General features: G+C 32.6%; 1 protein-coding gene across 7 annotated transcripts in view; it reads right to left on the minus strand.

The window, feature by feature from the left end:
- Positions 1–25,406, minus strand: part of LRP1B (LDL receptor related protein 1B) — a 1,877,633-nt gene that overhangs the window by 264,087 nt on the left and 1,588,140 nt on the right. For all 7 annotated transcript variants that reach the window (XM_081051911.1, XM_081051912.1, XM_081051910.1 and 4 more), the window contains 7 exons: positions 24,318–24,437; positions 16,463–16,576; positions 16,065–16,214; positions 13,580–13,702; positions 11,705–11,824; positions 4,378–4,506; positions 1,163–1,285 (listed from right to left, as the gene is read on the minus strand). In XM_081051911.1, the coding sequence (XP_080908037.1) occupies positions 1,163–1,285; positions 4,378–4,506; positions 11,705–11,824; positions 13,580–13,702; positions 16,065–16,214; positions 16,463–16,576; positions 24,318–24,437 (879 nt within the window). The remainder of the gene's footprint in view (positions 1–1,162; positions 1,286–4,377; positions 4,507–11,704; positions 11,825–13,579; positions 13,703–16,064; positions 16,215–16,462; positions 16,577–24,317; positions 24,438–25,406) is intronic.

Raw genomic sequence — 25,406 nt, forward strand, 5'->3', positions numbered from 1 at the left:
TGATTTCCTCTGACTAACATTCCCTGCTTCTACTCTCAAATGCTTCAAAAATTATTTTCTCAGCTCCAATTTCATGTATTATTATCCTTATTCCTATCCGGCAATGTATGTTATTATGCTATAGGGTATGTTTTATTTTCCTGCTTGTCTGTTAGTTCTTCTATGGGACCTCTGTCTCATTCATCACCATATAAATCAAAATGTCAAGCAGAGGAAAGATATTCAATCATACATAACTCTACTTCAGATTTACATCTTGAGTTATGATGTGGTTTTTAAAATTTCACATTCAATCTATGACTTAATGGTGAAATGATCATAAACACTGATATCCACTGATTTCAAAGAGATTCATTCAAAGACCAAGGCTATACACTCTGTACAGGGAGGACAAAAGACAGCCCTATATCTACTGCCTTTCATGGGTATAGGTGAATTGCTTGGTTTTTCATTTTCTATTTATTCATGTATGCATTTAAATATTTTTCAAAAATAGTAGGTTTATACAAGGTTTCAACTTCAACTGGGAATATTTAATATATTGTTTTTTATCATGAAAGTGATATACATATCTGTACATATATATACACACACACAGATATGTTATATATGATGGTTAGATAAATATGTATGTAGTGACAAGATAAATTTCATGATAATATAACATTTCAATACATAAGTACATGTGTAAAAAGATAAGTCAAAATGAAAATGTTTACTATCCAGTTTTTCTGATAGTTGTGAAATTGCTTTTTTTGTTGTTTCATTTAAGTATTAGATTTAGCATCGCTTCTCGGCCTTTTGGCTAAGATCAAGTGTAGATTTAGCCATAAACTTGAAATAGCGAGCGATATATTGTCTTTAAAGTAAAATGTATTTTAAAGTACTTAAAATCAAAAATAATTTTATGAATGTTTTCCAGTGTGGTTCCTGATAAGAACAACTACAAGAAGTAGGCAAGATTTCCTAAGTAATGTGTAATTATTATAGAGTTAAAAGAGGTTACATGTGGTGTATCTGTGTATTACTAAGTTTACTATGTCTTTGTTGGCATTAATAAATATGTGTGTTTTTGTTATTTATTTATATTTTATTTGATTCATTTTAAAAGATTAATCTTTAGCCTGAGAATCTTCTCCAGAAAATATTTAGATATACTTACCACACTGCAGTGACTCATCAGAGCCATCTCCACAGTCATCATCATGGTCACAAACAAATTGCTTGGGGACGCATACTTTATTGTGGCACATGAAAGCATTTTCATCACATGTATTATTGGGAGCTTAGAAAGACACAACACAAAGAAAATTAGATGACTATTTTATTTTCCCCCATGTTAAGAGTTTGGGGGAACGTATGCTATTATACTCAATAATTCACAGTTATTTAGAAAAAAAAAACTTTACTCAATATTCAATACGTCATATAAATAATAATACACATTAATATGTATTTATTAATATATACTTGGATACATTAATACAAATATATATGTAATTCAAAGTTTTAGTATTAATACATTCAATAGTTCTAGAGTGAACCTGAAACATCAGGCCATTTGGCAATTTGTATGTTTTTTAAAGGATAAATTCAAAGGTACATATGTAATAAAAGAAAAAAAACAACACTTAATTGTAATTATGGGGTTGGATTTTTCTCTCCTTGTGCCTGTAGTAAGACTAGTAAAGGGATACAAACATTGCTTTTTTGTAAAAAGTGAATCTGAAAAGACCACCAAGTGCTAATGCCCATAATAATAAAAAAAAAGAAAATCAAAATGGCTGAGAAAGTTACTGTTTTTAAGAGGAAAGCAAAACATTTACGTGACTTCAAGAGTGGAGTGTTAAAATGGGTTAAGATCCAAGGTGTGATGAGCCTGACTATAAGTACTACACCATATAAGGAATATCGATCTATCAAATGAAATATCAATTCTTTCAGAATACTGACCCATGAAAGTTGTACTCTAGCAAGGGCCATGAGGGAGACAGTTGGTCAAAATGTGCCATAAAACCTCAGCAGATGTTCAAAAGATGGCAATTTGTGCAGAGAAAATAAATTTTAATACCATATGCATAGAATCATAGAGGTTTGTACAGATATAAATATTTTCTTCAATTACCTTTTTCTTACATTTAAGGGATTAATGCTATGTAAAATTCAAAGTTTAAGATATTTTGAATGTCAAAAATCTGCTATATGGTAGATGCTGTCTTATTGTGGCAATCAAGTCATGTTGTACACCTAAAATGTTATATGTCAATTATATATCAATTTTTTAAGGAAAAAGTGACCATGTTATTATTGTATACATAAAGAGGAAAGCTTTGTGAAACATTGTTCTGCCTCTTTTATTTGTATCCTGAGGAAGCTTTCTGTAATTGTATTTTTAATCTACTTAATGGAGATAATAAAATCTATCTGATAAATTTCTTCCAAAAACTAGGTAGTTATATGAAGCAGATCAGCTTATTTCAGGTACTCAATAAATTCCTAGGTGCTCTTTAAATTCCTATCTATCTAACAATTATTTTTGGAAGAGTCTCCAAAACACTTCAGTGAAAAATTATTGTGGGAATTCAATAATGTAAGTAAAGACACCTACCAAAAATAACTGACATATAATGGGCACTTGAAAAATTTTAGATGCCTTCTAATCTCTCCCCTCCATGTCTTAATAGGCACTTTACCTAGAACACGTCTCTTTCTTTGTCATTTGTAACTCAGATGGTATTTTCATTTTCTTGAAATCCTTCCATGAGACTTCTGAGCTTTTTTAGATAATATTTCTTTGTGATGACCTAATGTTTTTTCTATATATCATTCTGACACTGAAGGTATTTTAATTATTCTCTTACACGCCTATCAATGAGTTCCTTACCCCAGACTGTCCCAAATTCAATGAAGAAGGGAAAGCTCTGCTTTCAACTAAGTAATGATTGAAATAGTGTCATGAATAGGTAAAATTAAAGGTTTTTTTTTTTTGATTTAAGTATAATTTATTTTCAACAATTTTTTTTAATATAAAAGCCACATAGGAGCAACATTAAAAATGACCCATTATAATCAAAGTAAAACTCAGTTACTTGTAAATCCTATAACTTTGAAGTGTATAACAGCTTATATAACTCAAGTGAGTTATGCCAATTATGATACATGGAATTTTTCTTTAAAATACTTAAGCAAAAGAAGTTTATTTGTCATTAACACTTTCAGGTCACTCAAATACAATTTCTTGTATTTTAGCATGGTTTACTTAATAGCACCCATGTGGTCCAAAAGTGTTAGTACATCACCCAGAGTGTTAACGTGCTACAATAGCAGCAGTATACTGGGAACATATGGATCCTAGAATTGATGCATAATCCTTTATTATGTAGCCCTCAGTGGCCCCATTGACCTTAACAGATACATGTATCAGTTTCAAGATCAAAGTGAATTATTTTATAGTAGCATGGTTTCTGTGCATATAGGCATGATCAAAGTTTCCCTTTCTCTTCTCTGCTTTAACTATCCCCCAAATACACATATCACATACACACACACACTTACATTATAGCTTCAAGTACAGTTTTAAAGTCCTGAAGACAGGTCATTGGAGAGATGATTGGCAGAATTCACTTTAATGAGCAGAGTTCACAGCATTATTTCTGATAAATTGCTCAGCTCAACAGATCCACTATGTGACCTTGGTAACTACATTCAAATATTCAGCCCCTTCATTCTCCTGATCATGCAAAGGAATTCATCTAAATATTTACTATTGAGAAATTCCCTGTACATTTCCTGAAGTGACCTAGTGTCACAAACTTAGTATATTGTCTCACCTCAAAGGTGTTCCTCTGATCCCCCAGCTTCATTCAGCTGTCTCCACACTATTTTTACTTGACCTAAGGGTTAATACCCTATCCATAGGACTAATGGGTGTTCAGTGACTCTGACCAGTAGTGATTTAGGTTCACAGCAGCCATTTACAGACTATCTGCAACACACAATCTAAAAATTGCCATGGTGTGTGTGTGGGGTGGGGGGCAGGTAGAAGATGCTAAAAAGAAAGTAACAAACCTACCATATTCACACACAGATCGAGTCGTTAGTTACATGACCTCAGAAGTGAAATGATAAGTCTGTGTTCATCAAAACAGTTTTAAAATGGGTAATCCCACTGTGCATGTTTGAAATACTCTGAACAGAGGTTAGAGGGGTCGCTGAACTACCGTGATGACAACATCCACCTGGTTAATTCTGATACTACTTGTGAGTCCAGGGATTGGGAAAGTGAGGGGAAATGTGATACTGTGAGTAGTGCAGAAGCAAATGTCTGAAGATGCTGCTGCAGCTTTCCTTCACATACAGCCCCTCAAAAGTCCATACCACAGCCTGCTGTGGAGAGCTCATCACTTCCATTCGGACAGTCCCTCTCACCATCACAAAGCCAGTGTCGCGGCACACAGGCATGGGAGCCCTGGCAGCTGAACATGTCAGCCGCACAGGTGATGGCACCTGGAACCCAAAGAAAAAAATGCTATTAAGATCACCGCATGTTTGCTAAAAACACGTCTCTCCTTTACATTTCTTCTAGGAAAGAAGGGACACAAAAGAATGTCACTGAACAGAAAGAGACTGTAGTTATTCGGAATCAACAAATATTATTCTGCTTTTCTAAATATCTATACCTTTTCCTCTCAGAATGCATTCCTTCTTAATTTCAAAGTTATACTTCTTAAAGCTACATGATATTTTCTGTTTGTGAAATGTAGCAGAGCATAGAAATGTCATAGAATTGTGAATCAATTGAGATAAAATTTCAAAAGGATTGATCCCTTAAGGATAATAATATACGAAGAAGAATAGCATTTTTATTGCTTCATATATGCTTAGCACCTAATATATTAACTTACTGAATCCTCACAATAATTCCAAACAGTAGAACAATTATTAATCTCATGTCACAGAAAAGGAAGTTGCAAAGCTTTAAGACAGTCACAAGTAAAACAGGGTGCCACATGTTGAGTCCAAAATTTTTGATTCCTAAGCACCTTCTCTTAACCACTAATGTTATTATTGAAAGAATAAATGTGTGCATGTTCCCTTTGCATTTACACACTTAATTCACAGACTTTATCTTTTCTCTGCTCTATCAATGGAAGGTCCCTTTAGTTGCATAACATTGCTTTTCAAATGTATAATAAAAAAAACACAAAAACAAAACTTGTTGACTTGCAAATTCCAAGGGTCATAGGTAGCACCTCCCTGTTTCTCCTTATGTAGCACAGTATAATCATCTAAAGTCAAAAAATGATTCTCATGATGATTCCCTAGTCCCGAGTACAGATACATATTGAATGATTTGTTTGTTATTTATATAAAATATTTCTTGAGTGAATCAGTAATTGGACCCTCTAATCTTGTGATCAATAGCTGCCCATAGAAAAGACGCTAAAAATTCTAATGTTAGAATTATTCATTAATATCTCCAAGAATAAAATGTGACTGACTAGATTGAGGAGAGATATTCATTTCTAAACATTTAAAGCAGTAACTGAAGTGCTTTAAATGGATTATCAATATCATCTTATTTTTTAGCCATAGAGTTGTTATCAACAGAAAATGCTTCCCAATGCAATGTTTTCAATATAGGGGATAACAGGGTGACAGAACCCCCTGGTATACTTTCTCAACATAAACATGCTTGTCCCTGACATATATTTTAGTTTGGAGGACAGGATGCCAACTGAATGTTGAAAAGTTCCCTAGATAATTCAGATTTGCTCATTTGATTGAGGATAAGTGCTCATAGAACAGAGTTTAATATATCTATTACTAGAAAGTCATAGAAAATCTATTAAATAAATGTTACATTCAGTTAAAAATGAAACCACCTGCTACCTATTATGTCTTTAGTACTTTTTATAATAAAATTCTCTTCCTAAAAAATTAAATTTTTCTTTCTTGTTATCTATTTTTTCAAGCTTGCCATGATAACATAAAGTGTCACTTTCACTATTATACTCTCAATTAGTGCTCTAATTTACATAACATTTTTGTCATTTAGCTTGAGATTTAAAAATGCATTTTTTTTGCTATGAAAGTTTGATACAAGTAAAACTCCTGGTCTACTTTTTTATTATCACTCTTATTCATTCTCAAGGTAGTCATAATAAAGCATTGATTTAGATTGTTGAGAAATTTAATTATGTATGACCTTGGAGAAGACTAGTGTCTGAATTTCACTATCTGTAAAATATAGGTTATGACTACAAAATTCCTAAGATACCTCAAACTAAAAAATGAGATAAGGCTCTTTGCAGCTAGTTTTATGGTTCCTTTGGTAGTGCTCAGTGGATTCTGTGTTAACAGCGTGCCAAAACAGCAGTTAATTGGAAAGAAAATGGTTGTTTCCATATCTTGGCTATTGTGTAAAGTGCTGCAATAAACATAGGAGTGCATACAGACTTTTGAATTGGAGTTTTGGATTTCTCCGGGTAGATGCCTAGGAGTGGAATTACTGGATCATAGGGTAGTTCCATTTTCAGATTCCTGAGATACCTCCATACTGTTTTCCATAGTGGCTGCACTAATCTGCAGTCCCACCAACAGTGCACTAGCGTTCCCTTTTCTCCACATCCGCGCCAGCATTTGTGGTACATTTATACAATGGAGTATTACGCAGCCATAAAGAAGAAAGAAATCTTATCATTTGCAGCAACATGGATGGATCTAGAGAATATTATGTTAAGTGAAATAAGTCAGAAAGAGAAAGACAAGTACCATATGATCTCACTTATATATGGAATCTAAAGAAAAGACTATGTGAATGAACTAATCAGAGTCAGTTTTGGGGACGTAGAGAAAAAACCGAGAGTGGTTAGATGGGTGTGTGGGAGGGGGTTGGGGATAAGGGGAAAGGTGAAGGGATTTGGAAGCAGCTGGTAACCACAAGATGGCCTCAGGGTTTTTCTTTTGAAAATTAATTTGGGGAAGGTATTCTATAATGTTGTAAAGATTTTGTTGGGTATCCGATGGACATGCGTCCTATTTGGGAGACCACCTCAGGGATACTGTGGATACCTGATCATGGCATTGTACATCAGAAGCTAAACATTAATGAATGCCAACTATAATTTTATATAAAAAAAAAAAAAAGAATAAAATTCAACATCCTAAAAAAAAAAAAAAAAAAAAAAAAAAATTGGAAAGAAAATGGGCCAAAGAAAAACTCATGGCTTCATTCCATAGTTACCACTGCCATCTGAAGATACGCTGCCTTCCTCAGGGATATGAATCCCAAGGGAGAAGCAAGCCAAGCTAAAAGAATTCCACCAGGTCTATCTCATGCACTTTATCACATACAATGTTTGATTACTGGTAACAGTGACCATCTTATTTAGTATTTCGGAAACCTGGATTCCGGTCCTAGCTCTGTCATCTCTGATTCACTGAGTGACCTCAGACAAATTTATTAACCTCTGTGAGTTTCTGTTTTTTCATCTATCAAATAATGAAGGTGGACTAGACTATGATTTAAAAAAAAAAAAAAAAAGGATCCTCAGATCCCAAGTCAGAACTACCACGTTTCCCCGAAAATAAGACCTAACTGTAAAATGAGCGCTAGCATGATTTTTCAGGATGACATTCCTGAACATAAGCCCTAATGAGTCTTTTGGAGCAAACCTTAAAATAAGACCCGGTCTTATTTTGGGGGAAACCCGGTACTATGTGCTTATTAAGAAAGAATGTGTTTGTAGCCCACATAGCAATATTTGGAAGTAGGGATTGAGAGTCTACATTTCAACACTTCTGAAAAAGATATTTTGTGCATGTTAAAAGCAACTGAGATAAACCATTGATAAAGTTCCTTCTTAATCCTAAAATACTAGGTTCACTTCATTGATGTTTGATTTAAAACAATAGGTTTTACGTGTCATCAGCTTGGCAGTTAGTATATGAAATTCAGCATGTAATTAAATTAAATTCACCGGGTGTTTTGAAAACAGGTAAACATGTCCTTTACAATTTTAATCCTTTTTTTTTTTTTTTTTAATTTCAGGACACTGAGAGATACAGACATAACAATAACAGTGTTGTCAATGACAATAGTAATATACATGAAAATAACTCTGAAAAATAAAGGAAAGATGAGAAATAGAACAAAAGATAATAGAAATAAATTGATTTATACAGTGCACATTGGTCATGCCAGAGGATCGCAATGGTTACAAAAAGGTATATCTTTTTGTACCCACAAAACAGATAAGGCATTTGAAAAATAAGGAATCAAATAGATCTGCCCATGATCACACAGTTGAAAACTGCAGATGTGGGAGAAATGAACTCTGTATGACTTTAGAGTCTTCACCCAGAAAGAGTGGAGGTATCATTGGAGCCATTTAGAGTAGGGTTAAACAAAGGATCGACAACAAGGTGATTTAAAGACTAGAAGCATGCTCAACTCAGATTAAGGAGGTACTCTTTTTCTTAAAATTAAAGAAAGGTTTAATAGCAAATAGAAATAAAGCAGTGAAAAGAGTTTGGCCAGTCATCTAATTGATTACTAATTTCATTTTGCTTTCACAGCTTTTTTTATAGTGATCATTTTATATTTATCTTTATTTGTTGTATAAGTTATTTCAGCTGTGTAAATAAAAAATAGATTTTGGTTCACTTAAATACAAGAAAATAAATTGCCTCTTTCAAAGGATAGTTCCAATTGTAAGTTATTTACAGAGAACTTCAGTTTAGCTAAACATTTAAAATTCTATCCAACCTGCCTCCATGGTAGTAACATAAAGAGCAGGCCAGACTCCTGAAATTCAAAAAAAAATGTGTTAAGTATACTTAACTTGATATGTGAACTTTATTCTATGATTCAGATCTTTTCCTCTCTAAAATGAGGATACAATGACTATGAAACAGGACTGACATAATGATTATAGAATATATGTCTACAAATACAAACATAAAATTAAGCAGATGAATAAATAGAAAGACATATAAATTACTAGAATACTTGGTCAAGTATAATAAATTTATAGAAATTATATTGCTTCTTTCTTTTATCCCTTAAGAAATTCAGTTAATTTCATTTAAATTATTTGTTAAATGTTTATGATTATTTGAAAACAATTATGAACAAGCTATTAGAAACAATCAATAAATACAGTAAAGTTGCTGGCTACAAAATCAACGTACAAAAGTCCTTTGCATTCCTATATACTAACAATGAAATCTCAGAAAAAGAAACACAAAAAAACAGTTCCTTTTGCAATTGCAGCAAAAAGAATAAAATATCCAGGAATTAACTTAACCAAGGATGTGAAAGACCTATATGCTGAAAACTACAAGACATTTTTAAAAGAAATTGAAGAAGACACAAAGAAATGGAAAGACATTCCGTGCTCATGGATTGGAAGAATCAACATAGTTAAAATGGCCATATTACCCAAAGCAATTTACAGATTTAAGGCAATCGCCATCAAAATCCCAATGGTATTTTTTAAAGAAATAAAACAAAAAACCATCAGATTTGTTTGGAACCACAAAAGACCCTGGATAGCTAAAGCAATCTTAAGCAAAAAGAACAATACTGGAGGTGTCACACTCCCTGACATTAGCTTGTACTACAGGGCTACAATAATCAAGACAGCATGGTATTGGCAGAAAAACAGACACATAGACCAATGGAATAGAATCGAGAACCCAGAATTACAACCACATAAGTATGAAAACATACATTTTGACAAATAATCGAAAAACATACAATGGAGAAAAGACAGTGTCTTCAATAAATGGTGCTGGCAGAACTGGATAGCCACGTACAAAAGAATGAAACTGGACTGTTATCTGTCACCATGTACCAAAATTAATTCAAAATGGATCAAAGACTTAAGCATAAGACCTTAAACAATAAAATGCATAGAAGAAAACATAGGTACTAAACTTATGGACCTTGGGTTGAAAGAGCATTTTATGAATTTGACTCCAAAGGCAAGGGAAGTAAAAGCTAAAATACATGAATGGGACTATATGAAACTTAAAAGCTGCTGCACAGCAAAAGAAACCATTGTCAAAATAAACAGGCAACCAACTGAATGGGAAAAGATTTTTGCAAACAGTGCCTCCAATAAGGGGTTAATATCCAAAATATATAAGGAATTCATGAAACTCAACAACAAAAAAACAAACAACCCAATTGAAAAATGGGCAGAGGACATGAAGAGACATTTCTCCAAGAGGACATGCAAATGGCAAATAGACATATGAAAAAATGCTCAACATCACTAATCATCAGAGAAATGCAAATAAAAACCAGAATGAGATATCTCCTCACTCCAGTCAGAATGGTTATCATCAACAAGACCAATAGTAACAAGTTTTGGAGAGGCTGTGGAGAAAAAGGAACCCTCATACACTGTTGGTGGGAATGCAGACTGGTGCAGGCGCTATGGAAGGCAGTGTGGAGGTTCCTCAAAAAATTACAAATAGAATTACCATATGACCCAGCAATCCCTCTCCTGGGTATCTACCCAGAAAATCTGAAAACATTTATACATAAAGACACGTGTGTTCCAATGTTCATTACAGCTTTATTTATGGTGGCCAAGACATGGAAACAACCAAAATGTCCTTCGGTAGATGAATGGATAAAGAAGTTGTGGTATATATACACAATGGAATACTATTCAGCGTTAAGAAAAGATGATATAGGAACATTTGTGACAACATGGATGGATCTTGAAATTATAATGCTAAGCAAAATAAATCAGACAGAAAAAGCAGAGAATCATATGATTTCACTGATATGTGGTATATAAACCAAAAACAACAAAAGAAGAAGACAAACAAATGAGAAACAAGAACTCATAGACACAGACAATAGTTTAGTGGTTACCACAGGGTAAGGGTGGAGGAGGGTGGGAGATGAGGGTAAGGGGGATGAAATATATGGTGATGGAAGTAGAACTGACTCTGGGTGGTGAAACATACAATAGGATTTATAGATGATGTAATACAGGATTATACACCTGAAATCTATATAATTTTACTAACAATTGTCACCTCAATTAACTTAAATAAATAAATAAATAAATAAATAAACAAACAAAAACAATCACGATGCCTGTGTAGTAGACATATAGTAGTCAAATATAAACATTTAACACTATATCTCTAATTATATAAAGCTGAATTTAAAGTGCATTGTAAAATAACATACAATAGCCTCCTTCTTTACTTCCCATTGAAAAAATGCAATAATGATCAGTATAATGCACACACACACACACACACACACAAATAACATGTGTGGCTTGTGACAGTATAAATCAATATAATACTTTTCAAGGACAACTTGACAATACAAATCAAGAGCCATCGTATAACATTTGATCATTTGATCCAAATAATTCCAATTATTGAGATCTATTCCAAAGAAGTCATTTAATACCAGAAATTAAATTTACAAATGTGTTCATTGTATCAATATTCAGGGAAAAAAGCCTAAACTTGAAAAACAACCGTATATATAAAAACAGAAACATTGGTTGTCATAATAATAATCAAAACAGCTATATAGTAATGTGTATGTAAATTTAATGTTAAGAGTAGAAAACACAGTTTTATGTGTACTCTGTAATAAAATGATAGAGCATATGTGTCATCCACCTAAAATCTGAATGAGAACACAAAAGAAACAACTCACCACAAATACTATCACTTTCATCTAATCCATCTCCACAATCATCCTCTCCATCACAAATCCAGTGTTTTGATATACATTTTTGCGCAGAACAAGCAAATTGGTTCCAAGAACATGAGGAATCTAGAAAACAAACAAGAATGTCTGTTTGGTAAGGAATAAAAAGAAGTTGTTTGAGAACATTTTAGAACAGATCTAAGAGTAAGAAAGTTCTTGTCTGGACTTGACTAAACTCAGCAGTTCTGTAATAAAATAAGCCAAATTCCCCTTTTCTATGGCAGCTTTATAAAATGTTGACAACAGCTTCCAAAATCCCTCTCAGTTTCCAGATTATACAATCTTGTTCCTTCAATATAATTCTCACAGGGTTTGACTTTGAAGTGGTCAGTCGTTGAACCAGGACTCTCCCCTAAGCATACTCAAGTTTATCATTAAAAACAACAACAAAAACATGTGGTGCCCAGATATAAAATAAATATTCCAAGTGTGATCTACTTATCTTTTCTAATTTTTAATCTATTTTAGAACAATTGGAGGAATATTTATATCCTGGGCAAGGTGGATTCACCAGCGTATGTTTTTATTTTTAAAGATGAGGTTAGGGGTTTTAGCTTGAGGACAAGCCACCAGTTTTGTACCTATAGGTGCATAACACGTTGATATTTTTGTTTCTCTCCCTCGAGAACACTTAAGTCTAACTAAAAGCATCCAAATTCATTGGCATGGTGACTGGTACATTATTACTAATTACGTGTTTGTATTAATGTACTCCATTCATTTCCAAAGTCAGGTTTGTGATTACTCTCTACTCTCCACTCAGCATTCTTATCACCATGGAAGATCCAAAAATCCTTCTCAATTTTCAAATATAAATTACCATATTTTTATTTTTATTTTTATGCTATAAAATAGTTTGAAAAGTTTGTACCTTTATTTAAAATATTTACTTAAGTGACTTATGAAAAAAAAGAGATGTTTACAAAAACTGAAACCTGGAAAAAAGAAAATTAAAAAAGATACAGCCATATAATGGCTTCCTGTGCAGAAATTCTGAATCTATATAAAATATTTGTAAAGTTCTTAGTTAATCTTTCTCAGAATCTGGGTTTAATGTAAAGATATATAGCATCTTGAACAAAATGAATCTTTATATTTCATGGTGACATTTACTTTTAGGGGAATTTGACATTTCATAGACAATCCATTTTTATTTTTTTTTCTAATCTGTCTAATCATCACAGTGCATGTTATTTGTGTTAAATGAAAATAGTGAATCCATGTTTTGTTTCCCTATAGAAAATTTCTTTGGCCTGGAAATCACAAAATCCATACATTTTATAAAGTAAATTTAAAAATGCTTTCTTACCGTGCTAAGTGAAATAAAACGTATACACATAGAAATTAGGAGGTAGGTGGTAAAGGATGGGAACTTAAAGAAATTCAGGTTTAAGCATACTATTTAAAGCTATACATGTCATTAACAGAAACAGTTAGGATAATAACAAATAATCAATATCAGGAACGGGGAGTATAATGAGTAGTACGATCTAAATCCTTATTTTTTAATAGCAGAAAATAAATAAATGAGCATCTAAAGTTAATAAATCAGGAAATGAAGGTGTATAATTTAGATCGATGGAGGTAACAACTAAGGAAAAAAAAGTTAAAAGAAAACGCTAGGACAGGAAATTATCATTATTCATTATATGTTTTCCTGTTCTATTTTAATTTTTAATTTTGTATTATTTAATAAAATTGAAAATTGATGTTAAACTCAATTAGCAATATTTGATACTATACTCTTGTATCTCTATGCAAGAGAACGTCAGCATGTAAATAATATGGTTTATGAAACTAAATCAAGACATGACATCTCACCACAGTGGAATTCATCAAGTCCATCCTCACAATCTTTCTGACCATCACATATCCAGGTATTCAAAATGCATCTTCCACTAGGACAACCAAAATAATTTTCTTCACATTTGTGTTTGTTTTGCACTGTGACAAAATATAGAATGTAATGTCAAATAATTTAACCTTAGACTTCTGCAATATAGGTAGATAACAAAACAGTAATACTCCTTGAATTGGAAGGAATGAGTAACAAGAAAACCTGAATTAAAAAGGGCTGAGGTGTTCTCTTTAAGAATATAAATGTCATGAAAACCAAGGAAAAAAGTAAAAAAAAAGTGGCACAAACTGGAGGAAACTAGGGAGATACAATAATCAAATTCAAACCAGGATTAAATCTGGAATCAGAAACATGAAACTAATGAAAAAATTGGTTAAATACAAATAATATAGCATTTCAGTAATAAAAAGAAAATACTGAAATGAGTATAAAGTGAGTCTGCCTAAGGCCCAACAATCATTTTGGATGGAAAATATTTTTAATTCCCTATTCAGAAAAAAAAAATTAAATTATAAAAACATTAGTGGATCTTTACTGAGAAAGTGGGATGTTTCTACTGTCCTATAGTTTAAGTAGGCTTTCAGAAGATTTAAATAAGTATTCTCTATTTTAAGGAAGAAAAACAAGTTACAATCGAATCTCCAAAAATGTTACGTCTTGCAGAAATATCATGAGAATAAAAACTTTCTGTATGCAAATTATTTTGTCAGTTGTACTGTAAATTATTTTGTAAGTTATTATGTTTTTAATATTGTTATTATTATAACCTCCAAGACTACATATAAAATACTAGATATTTTTCTTTACTGGATATTACTGGTCCACTTGCACCTCCAGCTTCACATAGTTTTAGACTGACTGGCTCATAGCCAATCTAAAAGTAAACCTCAGAGTACTTATGCCAATCACATTATAATGATCCATTATGACTATTTGATAATAAGAAAAATTATCCCCATTTTATTTATTTTTTAATGTCAATTCTGTAGATCTAATCAAATATGAAAATGTTTTTTGAGGAATTCACTTTTAAATCAAAAAGTGTTGAGTGAGCTTTATGTTTTACTTTTTCTTAGGATAGTGACTAGATATAACCTAAGGCATTCAGATAGACCTATTACTGGATTCTTCTCTATCTGTTCACTTGTCTTATAATTCTACATTAGTGTCCCTTTCCTTCTTCTCCAGTATAATCACAATTCTTTATTAGTGCTGAATGATAACTTTTAAAATAATTTATTAACACTAGAAATATGTAAAGAGTACAAAAATGTTAAAATAAAGTATATTTAATATTAAGTTCTATTATATGCTGCATTCAAGATAATTTTAAAAAATTAACTACAGCCATAATGAGGTAAGGTATTATAGAAAGATCACTGGGTTAAGAATCTAGACACCCAGGTTCTATGAGTATGAAACAATATATCTGTATTTCTTTTTAAATGTTTTATATAATTAAAAATAAAATAAACGATGTGAAAGAGTTGTGGTGAGTCACAGAATGTTATACATTGATGAGCAAAAAAAAAAAAAAAAAAGGACTCTGCTATTGCCCAATTAAGTGGTAGATTATATTCAGAATATCAGTTCTTCACATTAGATTGTGTGCATGTGTGTTTGCATATACTAGTGTGTAGAATATCGACAGATACAATTTCTTAAAATATTTCAAAATTTATTACTGTCACTTAAACAGAAAAGTGAGTAGGGTAAGGAGAGGGAAACAAATAGCAGTATCAAAACACATACAATAGTTTCCCATATTGCATATCTACTTCCAATTATAGTAATTTAACACCTTTCATTCCTATATTATTATATTTTTTAAATGTTTCTTCAAATAGTTAAAAAGAAACAGGGCCATGACCCTTTCATGAAAGCCATTCTCCTAAGAATGCAGACAGTCCTTTACACAATTTATGTCAGTCAACATGGTTAATATATTAAACATGCCTGTCTGTACTTGATCCAGTAATTACTACCCATAGTACTATGGAAAAAAGATTGTGTAAACTGCATCGGACAGCTTGACCTAACAGTATACACTGTATAGTAACATTGAGTAAAGCTAGTGGTGAGAAATATAGTCTGCCTCTCTTTAGCCTATGAATAGTTTTTCCTCAATATATAATACTTCCATGAAAATGTTAAAGATCATACGTTTTAAGTGTAATCAACTTTAAAAGGTTTAATGGTGAACTGAACATGAAAGAGGAAACTGATCCACATACAGAATAGGTCTCTTGAGTATCATTAAAATCATTAAAAAAGATCAAGTGGCATGTTTAGAACAGGATGCTTACTTTTAATTTAGTCCTCATTATTTATATTTTAAACTTAACTACTGAATATCAATAATGAAAATTAATAAGTTTATTCTATACAACTAGCCTCTGAATATTTTTCCCATCACAGGACTTTTTTTTTTCCTTTTTCCAGAATTACCTGGGCATTTTAATTCATCTGAATAGTCTCCACAGTCGTTAGAGCCATCACATATCCAGGTTGGCAGAACACACAGTGAGGTAGAATTACATTTTATGAACCCTGTGGTTTTCACTCCAAGTTTATAGAAGTGTGTACAGTCTGTATTATCTATAAGGAGATAAATAGAAAAAAATATAAAAAAATACCTCATCTGCAACAATTATGAGCCTTCTGTGTAGGTCCTAGAGACAAGAAAAGTTAACCTCATGTGAAGAAGTAAATATGGAATTATCCTACACAACAAGGGTTTATTACATATCAAGTCTAAACGAGGTTCAGTGAAAAGTTGGGCAGTGTTCAATGTAATGCTCAGAGTGGCCAGGCACATACTAATAAAATGTAGTGGAGTATCTTACTGCAGTTTTTTTCATCTGAAGCATCTGTACAATCTATGTTCTGGTTGCAGCGTGCTGATCTTGGAATGCATGTCCCATCTGCACAGCGGAACTCAATAGCGGCACAGGTTGAAACTAGAAAAACAGGTAAATAAAGTGATAGATGAAACAGAAAAAAAAAAAAGACTTCTTGTTTTAACATTTTGATTGTTTTTGCTAAATTCACACTTTTGTTTGGTTCTGCTTATTTAATTCTGAGAAGTCCAACTTGACTTTTGGCCTCCACCCCAAGCTTGGGTTGGATTCCTTATACATCTTCCCTTGTCACACAATTCTTCGTCTGTGATGGTAATTATAATATTGCATTGCAATCGCCTCTTTATGTAGCTGCTCCCCTACTAAACTCTAAACTCCATGAAAGTAGAGAGTAGGCTTTGTTCGCCATGATAATGTCAGTTCAGGACTAAGTCAACATACAAAAAAAAAAAAAATGTTGTGGAAAATGGTCTCTTCTTCCAACATCAAAAAGACAAGGTTATGATCCTAAGTGAACTTCTGACTAAGAACATACAGGGAAATCCTAATCTGACTTCTAAGATGTGGAACATTCCCTGCTTGATAAAGAAACAAAGACAGAGAAACAGAGAGGGAGAAACCACTGAGCATTTGCTCAAGTACTTCCACAGGGGATAACAGCTCAGCCATCCATACTAGAAAGCCATCCATGCTATGTTATAATCATTTACATGACCATATCGCTAACATTCGGCATAGAAACTATGGGTGCCTCATGCCAAGAAACATAAATGTGGTATGACTTGTCTCTATTGTTGGAAAGTATGGCTTTCCAATTCCCTGCTATGCTTAGATGAAACTGAGTTTCAATATGCTACTGTCATTATCTATATTTTGAACAGAATAGCTTATTCTTATTCATATATTCCTTTCTCCTTTGTTTACACATTCATTACCATAGAATGGTTTCCAGCAATATGTTGTGAACAGGTGCATGACTTGCTATGTGTGTTAGATAACTTAGATGAGATTTCCATTCCAAATTTAAATTTCCACAGGTTGGTTATGTTAATGTACAACCTGAGGGGCTCTTTGATTATGCTACTTTTACTAGTGTTGATATTTTAAAGAGGCTACTTAATTATAAATAGAAAGTATATCAATTGTAAGTGGTTAAAATGCTACCTTAAAATATGTACATTTTACCAAAGGTGTGTATGTCATTTATATTTCATAATGTACTGTTCTTATTATATTTAATTGTGCTGCAATTTTATCATTATTAGTGCTTAAATAATGATTAGAATAAATGTTTTATTTACAATTTGCAATTACAATGCTTCACTGTTTTCTTTATTAAAAATAACATCTTATCTGAAACAGTTGATGCTATTATGAGTAGAGACACATTATTTCAAACAGGAAAAAATAGATATTTATCTTTTATTTCTAAAAGAGCAAAATCTCCTCTGTATTCCTTTCTATTACATTTCACATTTAATATTTTTAAATGGAAACAATACATGGAATATATAACATAGAAAATCAACTTGACAAGCATTTACATTTTGTTTCTGACTTTGCTATGTATCAGCAGTCTCCCATTAAGAGGTTCTATTTGAAAATATTCCTTATAATCTCTTTATGTAGAAGACAGGGTTTGTTTTTCTGTGAAACAATATTCTAGGTAGTGGTAATATGCCTAGAGAAGTCTACAAAGATGTGTCTCCTAATACACTTGAAGTTTTATCTTATAGAGTTTAGGATGCCAAAAAGATCCCAATAGAGACAATCACAACCCATTTCGTCATTTCCATCTCCCTCTAAGTGTCCACAGACAATCTTCTGTGTATGCAGCAGGGAATGAATCTGAGGGGGTCTAGTAGCAGATAGAGGGAAGAGGGAAGTTATGACTCCATGAACATGGGGATGGCATTTCAGACAGATACGAGGACTGAAGGTTCAGGGATTTCACAGTAATAGAGTTTCAGAAATAGTGTTGGGGGCTCTCAGGTGGCAGTAAGAGTAAGAATTAATAAAAGAAGTGGGAAATATGGAACACTAAAACACAAGTTTTAGATGGAATTCTGGGAAGAAGAAAGAAATGAGAGGAACTGAAAAGAAACTGTAACTTTGAAGTTGAGAAGATCGATTAGGAGATCGTTTTTAAAAGATTGGCATAGTAAATTAGATAATGTAGGGGGTCAGGAGAACTGGGTAGAGGGTAGAATATTTGCAGGAGGTATTTTATTCCCATTTTGCCAATCCAAAATAAGGCTATGATTCTTGGTGAGAAGGCCTAGGAGTGTATAAGATGTGCAAATAGGAACAGATGATCACTTTACTTCTAATCCATTTTTTGCAGAGTCCACAACTTGGTATAGTTTGGGAACCACTTGAGGATTAAATAGGGTGGTAATTGGCAATAGAATTAGATATATTAAATGGTTGCAAGAGTTCATAAGCAGCAGGTGCAAGTTAGTCATGGGGATTAACATCTCTAGCATTTGTAGGCAAGAAAAAAAAAGTCCTGTGATGGGAAAAAAATCCATGAGAATTATGAGAACTTTATTAAATAAGTAAGCAAAGGTGTCTTCTTCCAAAACCCCCTCCTCTCTGTTTCCTTAACTATATTTCTTCCTCACACTGTTTTGGTTAGTTAACTATTGAACTTTTTCACCCTTAAGGTGATTTTTGAGAGAGAAAGATGCTGGAATCTCTTATTTGTCAAGTGAATATGAAAGCTTTCTGACAATTTTTCCTCAGGCTAAATGTCCTGAAAGAGAGAGGGAGAGAGCGAAAAAAATAATAATAATGTAGTCCAAATAAAGATTAGCCAAATGGGGAATAGTAGATTTTTTTCTGCCATATTGTCCAAAAGAAAAAGTACGCCTGCAAAATGTGAGTGAAAACATGACAGCCACACCAGAATTGCAATGAAATATTACAAAGGGAAATCTGACTGAGATTGTGGATCAAAAATAGTGGCAAAAGAGAAAGTAAAACTAGTCTTTCCTCCACATACTTTTAAAATTTTCCTATTTCACCCACTTTTTTTCCATGTCAGTTAAAATATTTAACGAGATATGATAGACATAAAATTGATTGGTCTTTCTTAGGACATTTCTTATAAATAACCTAAGTCAATGCTTTCTCTTCCAACAACAACCTTACCCAGACTTCTCTTTACTTTCAATCCACATCTTTTTATTTAATTTACTGCAAACCCAGAAGGACTAATGATTTCTTCTCTAAGTATTTATATCCTTTTTCTTTAGCTTGGTGTTTGTGGAATCTTCAAAGTTTTGCTGCGAATTTAGGAAAAAAAACCAAACACCAGCTTCCTCTCTAGACAGACTCAGGACCACTTATCTCTCCAGTTCCCCTAAAAGTGTTCAGGTGGCCAAGAAAGTTCATATAATTAACAAAGTGAGTATTTACACTCATCTCCATATGTAGGGGAGAAGGGGAATCATCTATTCTCCGGGAACCTACTCATTCAACCTCTCACACAATATTAAGAGGAATACAGAATAACAAACTTTCTGAAAATTCCTCAAGTACCCCCCACCCGCCCCACCATAGCCTAAAGTCTAAAGCTCTCAGTCATGAAAGAAATAGCTATAAAGGGAAAGTGTTAAAAGAGTTATGAGGATTTGGGAGTTTTGCCTTTCTTCCAAAGGAGAAGAAACCAAAACTAAGTCCTCGTAACATTTATTTCTTCTCTGTAAATAAATTCTCTGCATTGTGGAATAAAAAACAAAAAGTAATATTAAATACTATTAACAACTAAACTAAAGAAACAAGAATGTAACAGTACTCTAAATAATTTACAGATCATTCCACTGTAGCTGCTCTCTACCACCTATCAACATTTCCCTGTACATGTTGATTTCTATCTTATACTAATTTAAATTGTTTTTTTAAATTTATTTACCTTCAAAAATAATAGGTGGTTTGTGGACATGTATGCATATATATACAACAGAGCACTGCGTTCCTATGTTGCACTGACTAGAGAAGCAGAGCAGTAACTGGAAGAAAAGGCTTGGAGAGAGAAGTCATTCCTGTCTCCCTGAGCCCTCACATGTTCCTTTTCCTTCATCATCTTTTAGGTGCTATAAGTGTCTGTGTGTTTGATGGACACATATCTGAATCACTGCTTTCTTTATTAGATAACCAGGCTTTTGGAAAATGGACCCAAGGAAGCCTTTCCTCTACGGTGTGAAATGTGCCCACCAAGGACAGCATGTGAACAAACTTGCCTTGAGAGAAAAATCAAATCTGAAAGTGATAAGTAATGTAAATGTGATAAGTAATCTTTCATCTAAACAGCTACCCATTTTATTTATCCTAAAGGAGCTAGTCCATTTACTTAAATTCATTGACTTTTAGAAATAAAGTACTGTTGAGTTTCCATTGCATTTTAGTTTCAAACATGCTACATTGTATGAGTAGAACTTCAAGGCATACGTTTTTATTGTTTTTGTTCAACATATTCAATTGTTGTTATTTTTATACAATTATTGTTACCAAAGAAAAGTTTTGACAGACACACAAATGCAGTAGTTCTGTGTCCAAGTATATGGCTAAGAGAGTTGTAACACAGAAATCAAGAGTTTACACTAAAAACAATAAAGAGTTTAGATACATTTTGAGTTATTTTTATTGTTATTCAGCAGCTAGTATTGATGGCATTAGGCAGAATAAAACCTATCTATATTTTTGGAAGACTTATTGCTGCAAACAGTCACATAAGAATTTAATAAACAGCTAGAATGTGCTAGAGACTATATTTCGTAAACCCAAACGCACTAATTTATTTACCACTTTTGGGAAAAAAAATCATTTTCCAAGAAAACCTACAGTAAGTTAATAAATTCCTATGGTTTCTTTTATGAATTTCATTTTAAAATCTACATTCTTCATTTATTGTTCACTTCCTTCAAATTTCAGTTAGATATTTTTACCCTTATTCTAGCTTACTGTCTTTATTATAGTGTTCTGCTTGCAAGTAGCTGATAAATCATATTCATTTTTTGATCTTTTTCTAGTATTCATTCTTCCTTTCTTCCAAATGCTTATCCATTTTCCTCCACTTAACTCCAGGTATTTTACAGCACTTTATAATTTTTAGTCTTTTATAGGTAATATGAAATGATAGTTGACTTAATTTACAAATGTATGTGGCTCTTCCTAAACTAATGTCAACCTTAGATGGTAAAATGCTCAAATGTTTGGCTAAGGTCATACAGTCCAAGATGGCAAAGTAATTATCCAAACCTTTTCTGACTGTAAAATAATTTGTATACATTCTTCCCTCTTTCTCAACTTTGCACAGCCTTCTCATTACAACTGTAATTCACATTTTTCTTTTACCATCAATCTTTTCTAAAAATAGACTGTATGCAGTCTTAACTCCTTCACCATCCATTTTCTGCCTCAACTTAATGTGATCTGGCTTTTCCTTACGATTCCATTGAATTGACTCTCATGAAGGTAACCAAGAAATTTTCTCCTATTTGCCAATGCAATGGGCACTTCTCTTGACTTTATGATGCTAACTGATCTTACTTTCTTGAAAACATAATTTCTCATGAATATCCTTTTGTAAGTCTTGTGCTGTACTTCTCCTTTTTATAATAGTATCATTAATTTTTAAAAAAATTAACAGGCAATTCTGATGACTCCCTTAAAAAGATCATTATTCCATATATCTACTGAGCTTTCTCTCTTTAATGAGCCCAACATTAATGCTTTTAGTCTAAATCTACTACATAAGCTTTCAATATATATATTGAAATATATTTAAAGATATACATATATCTATATCTATATATCTCTTTATATATAAAGATGTATATATATACACATCTTTCTCTCTCTCTCTCTCTCTCTCTATATATATATATATGCATGTATGTATGTATGTATATATATATATATATATATATATATATATATATATATATATATATATACATATATGTATATATATATGTATGTATGCCTTTGGAACAATTCCATCTGAATGTCCACAGGTGCTCCAACCTCAGAATGCACATTTTCGTTATTATCGTATCCCCATACTATCCAAGGCCCAGGAAAATAAATGAAAAAAAAATAAAAATAATAGCTTTAAAGCAGACAAAAAAAAAAAAAAGAAGAAGAAGAAAGAAAAAGCCACAAAATTCCTCAAATCTTTTCCATGCTTTTTCTATGTTATTACCCAAGAATGCCTGTCATATTACCTTTTAAAATACTATTATATTTGTCTCCCTACTCTTTATTTTTAGCTTTGGCTGCTGTAGTAGCCGCCTGATTTGTCTTTCCTATCTCAGTATTATAGTTTCTTTTGCACAGTCATAGTTTTTATTCTTTTTTGGAAATGTAAATTTGATCGTATTTGGTCTGTTTTAACCCTCCCATGACTTTCTGGTAACTACAAGACAAAATTCAAGTTCTTTAACAGGGCACCAAAAAACACATTCATATCTATCCTTCTTCCTCTAATTTGCCTCATTGTTTGTTAACACTTCCTAATATATAATCTGACTCTAAACATACCACATTACTTGCAGTTTTCAGTTTTCCTTCTACTCAGAATTCTCTTCTTTTCTGAATATTCCACCTTATTTATAGTTTAAAACTCAGTTTAAATTTAATCTAGTCTATGAAAACTTTTAGGATATTTATAAGCCAAAAAAAGTGCTGTTAAATGTGCAATCATAGCACCTTATACACGTTGTCGTCTGATAAACTACCACCTTTCACTTAGAGTTTGGACTCTGTGAGGGCAGGCACATGATATAAATTTTATGTCTCAGTTCTCAATGAATTTTTCCCAATAAAGTGTGTTCAATGAATGGAAAGATGTTGAAATGGAAATTGGTTTGGAAAAATGTGTTGGGTCCAGATTTTAGGAAACCTTAAATGTCAGAGTGAAAAACATGTCATTTATCCTGCAAACATTGAAATTCCCTTTTTGTTTATTCATTAGGGCAGTTATTTTTTTTTCCCCAAGGGCAGATGCTTACATAACATTTACTATATGTTGAGTTCTGTTCTATGTTTATTTAATACTAATACAGTAATTTGTTTTTTCTTACAGTTTGAGAAACTGAGGCACAGATTGGTTAAGTATCATGTCCAAAGTCGCATGGTGTTGGCATCCACATAATGTTGACAAAGCCACATAGTGTAGACTATCCTAGGTAGTATGGTTTGCTGATCTGTCCCAGTAATCACCATGGGAAACTATTAAATAATGTTAGCATGACGAACAGCATTGGGATTAATTAGAAAGAGTAGAGGTAGGGAAAGTATTTAAACAGCTACTCTGTGAATCCAGGTCCAAAGTAAATTAAAAGAGAAGATATTTCAAAGAATTTGAAAACTTGTTGAAGATTAGACACATAGGTGATAAAATATGGTGAAAGGAGGAATCATGGATAACACCAAGGTTTTCTGTCCAGTCATTAAGAAAATATGAGATCATGTGTAAAAAAGAGAATTGAGGAAAAAAGGGGAACAGTTACATTTTTTTGTAGCAGTAAATATAGTATTATATATTCTGGTAGAAATATCTAATAAATAGAGAGATAGAACTAAAAAGGTGCGATATGAGAAGAGTTTTAAAGTGAGCAAAGGAATAGAAACCAGAAACAGAGAAACAGTCATAATTTTCAATTAACTCTAATAACTCCCCTCTAACAGCATTTACCAAAGTGTGGTCCATAGATGTAGGTGTCATATACCAAAAGTTTGAAACCATAGTACTCTCACGAACACACTTTGGAAAAGTTCAGGAAACAATTAGTATAATAATATTTGCAGTCTGATGCAACATATATTTTTTTACCTTTACAGTCTAATTCATCAGAATTGTCTCCACAGTCGTTTTCACCATCACATAACTTGCCATGAGGAATGCAACGACGATTGTAGCAGGGCTTGAATCCTCTTCGACAACTTCTGTTTTCTTATAAATAAAAGTAGAAAGACATAATTGAAGGTCTTATTGAAACATTTTTACAAAAAGAAAATCACAGATGTGATTTCATTCATAATGATTGGATTACGGATTTATAAAACAAGTGCTGTTCAGTATCAAAGTTCTGGGTTAGCATATTCATGCATTTTCAAGTAGTTTATTCACCAAGGAGCCTTTTTGACTAAGTGTTTTGACTTTAGTGATCCATACTTGAAAATTCCTTCAAATTATACCCTCATTAGAGTTTCTGGCATTTCAGTCAGCACAGAAATAAACAAATATCACATATTCAATTCCAACAAAATAAATAACTCTAAAGTATTAAAGACACTCCAACACTTATCGCCTATCTCCTTTTCATCCTTTGAGGATTTTATAACAAGAAACAAAAAGTAACAAAACATGTATTCCTGAATCAATGAACGTAAGTCCCCTAAATAACCATAAATTCCTCTTAAAAGTCATCTAACAGTGTCTACCAGAACTTCCTAGAAAGAAAAATAATTGCCTTCTGAATTTTATTTACCTTAATAAGAATCTCCTGACATTTTCTGATTTGGGGCAGAAGGTACTACTTACAATAATAATAGCTGCCATTTACTGAACACTAATTTTGTACCAGGCTCTATATTGAGCACGTGTAAACCTACACTTGTTTATTTAATGCTCTCAAGCTAAGCTGGTTTTTCAGTAGGAAACTAAAATATAGAGATGTACCCTTGCTCACACTAGTCACACACTAGTAGGTTTGGAAACAAAGATTTAACCTCAGGTATGATTCTGAAGCTTGGACTCCATACCTGGAGTTGTCAAATAGTAGCCAACAGGCCAAATGAAGCCCATGAGCCTGTTTTCATGTGACTGGAGCTAAGAATGTTTTGTTACATTTTTAAAGGACTGCCAAAAAATTCAAACATATAGAGGATAGTTGACAGACAGCATGTATACCCCACAAAA

This window comes from Rhinolophus hipposideros, assembly GCF_964194185.1.
Source record: "Rhinolophus hipposideros genome assembly, chromosome: 6".
In the NCBI taxonomy this organism is placed as follows: Eukaryota; Metazoa; Chordata; class Mammalia; order Chiroptera; family Rhinolophidae; genus Rhinolophus; species Rhinolophus hipposideros.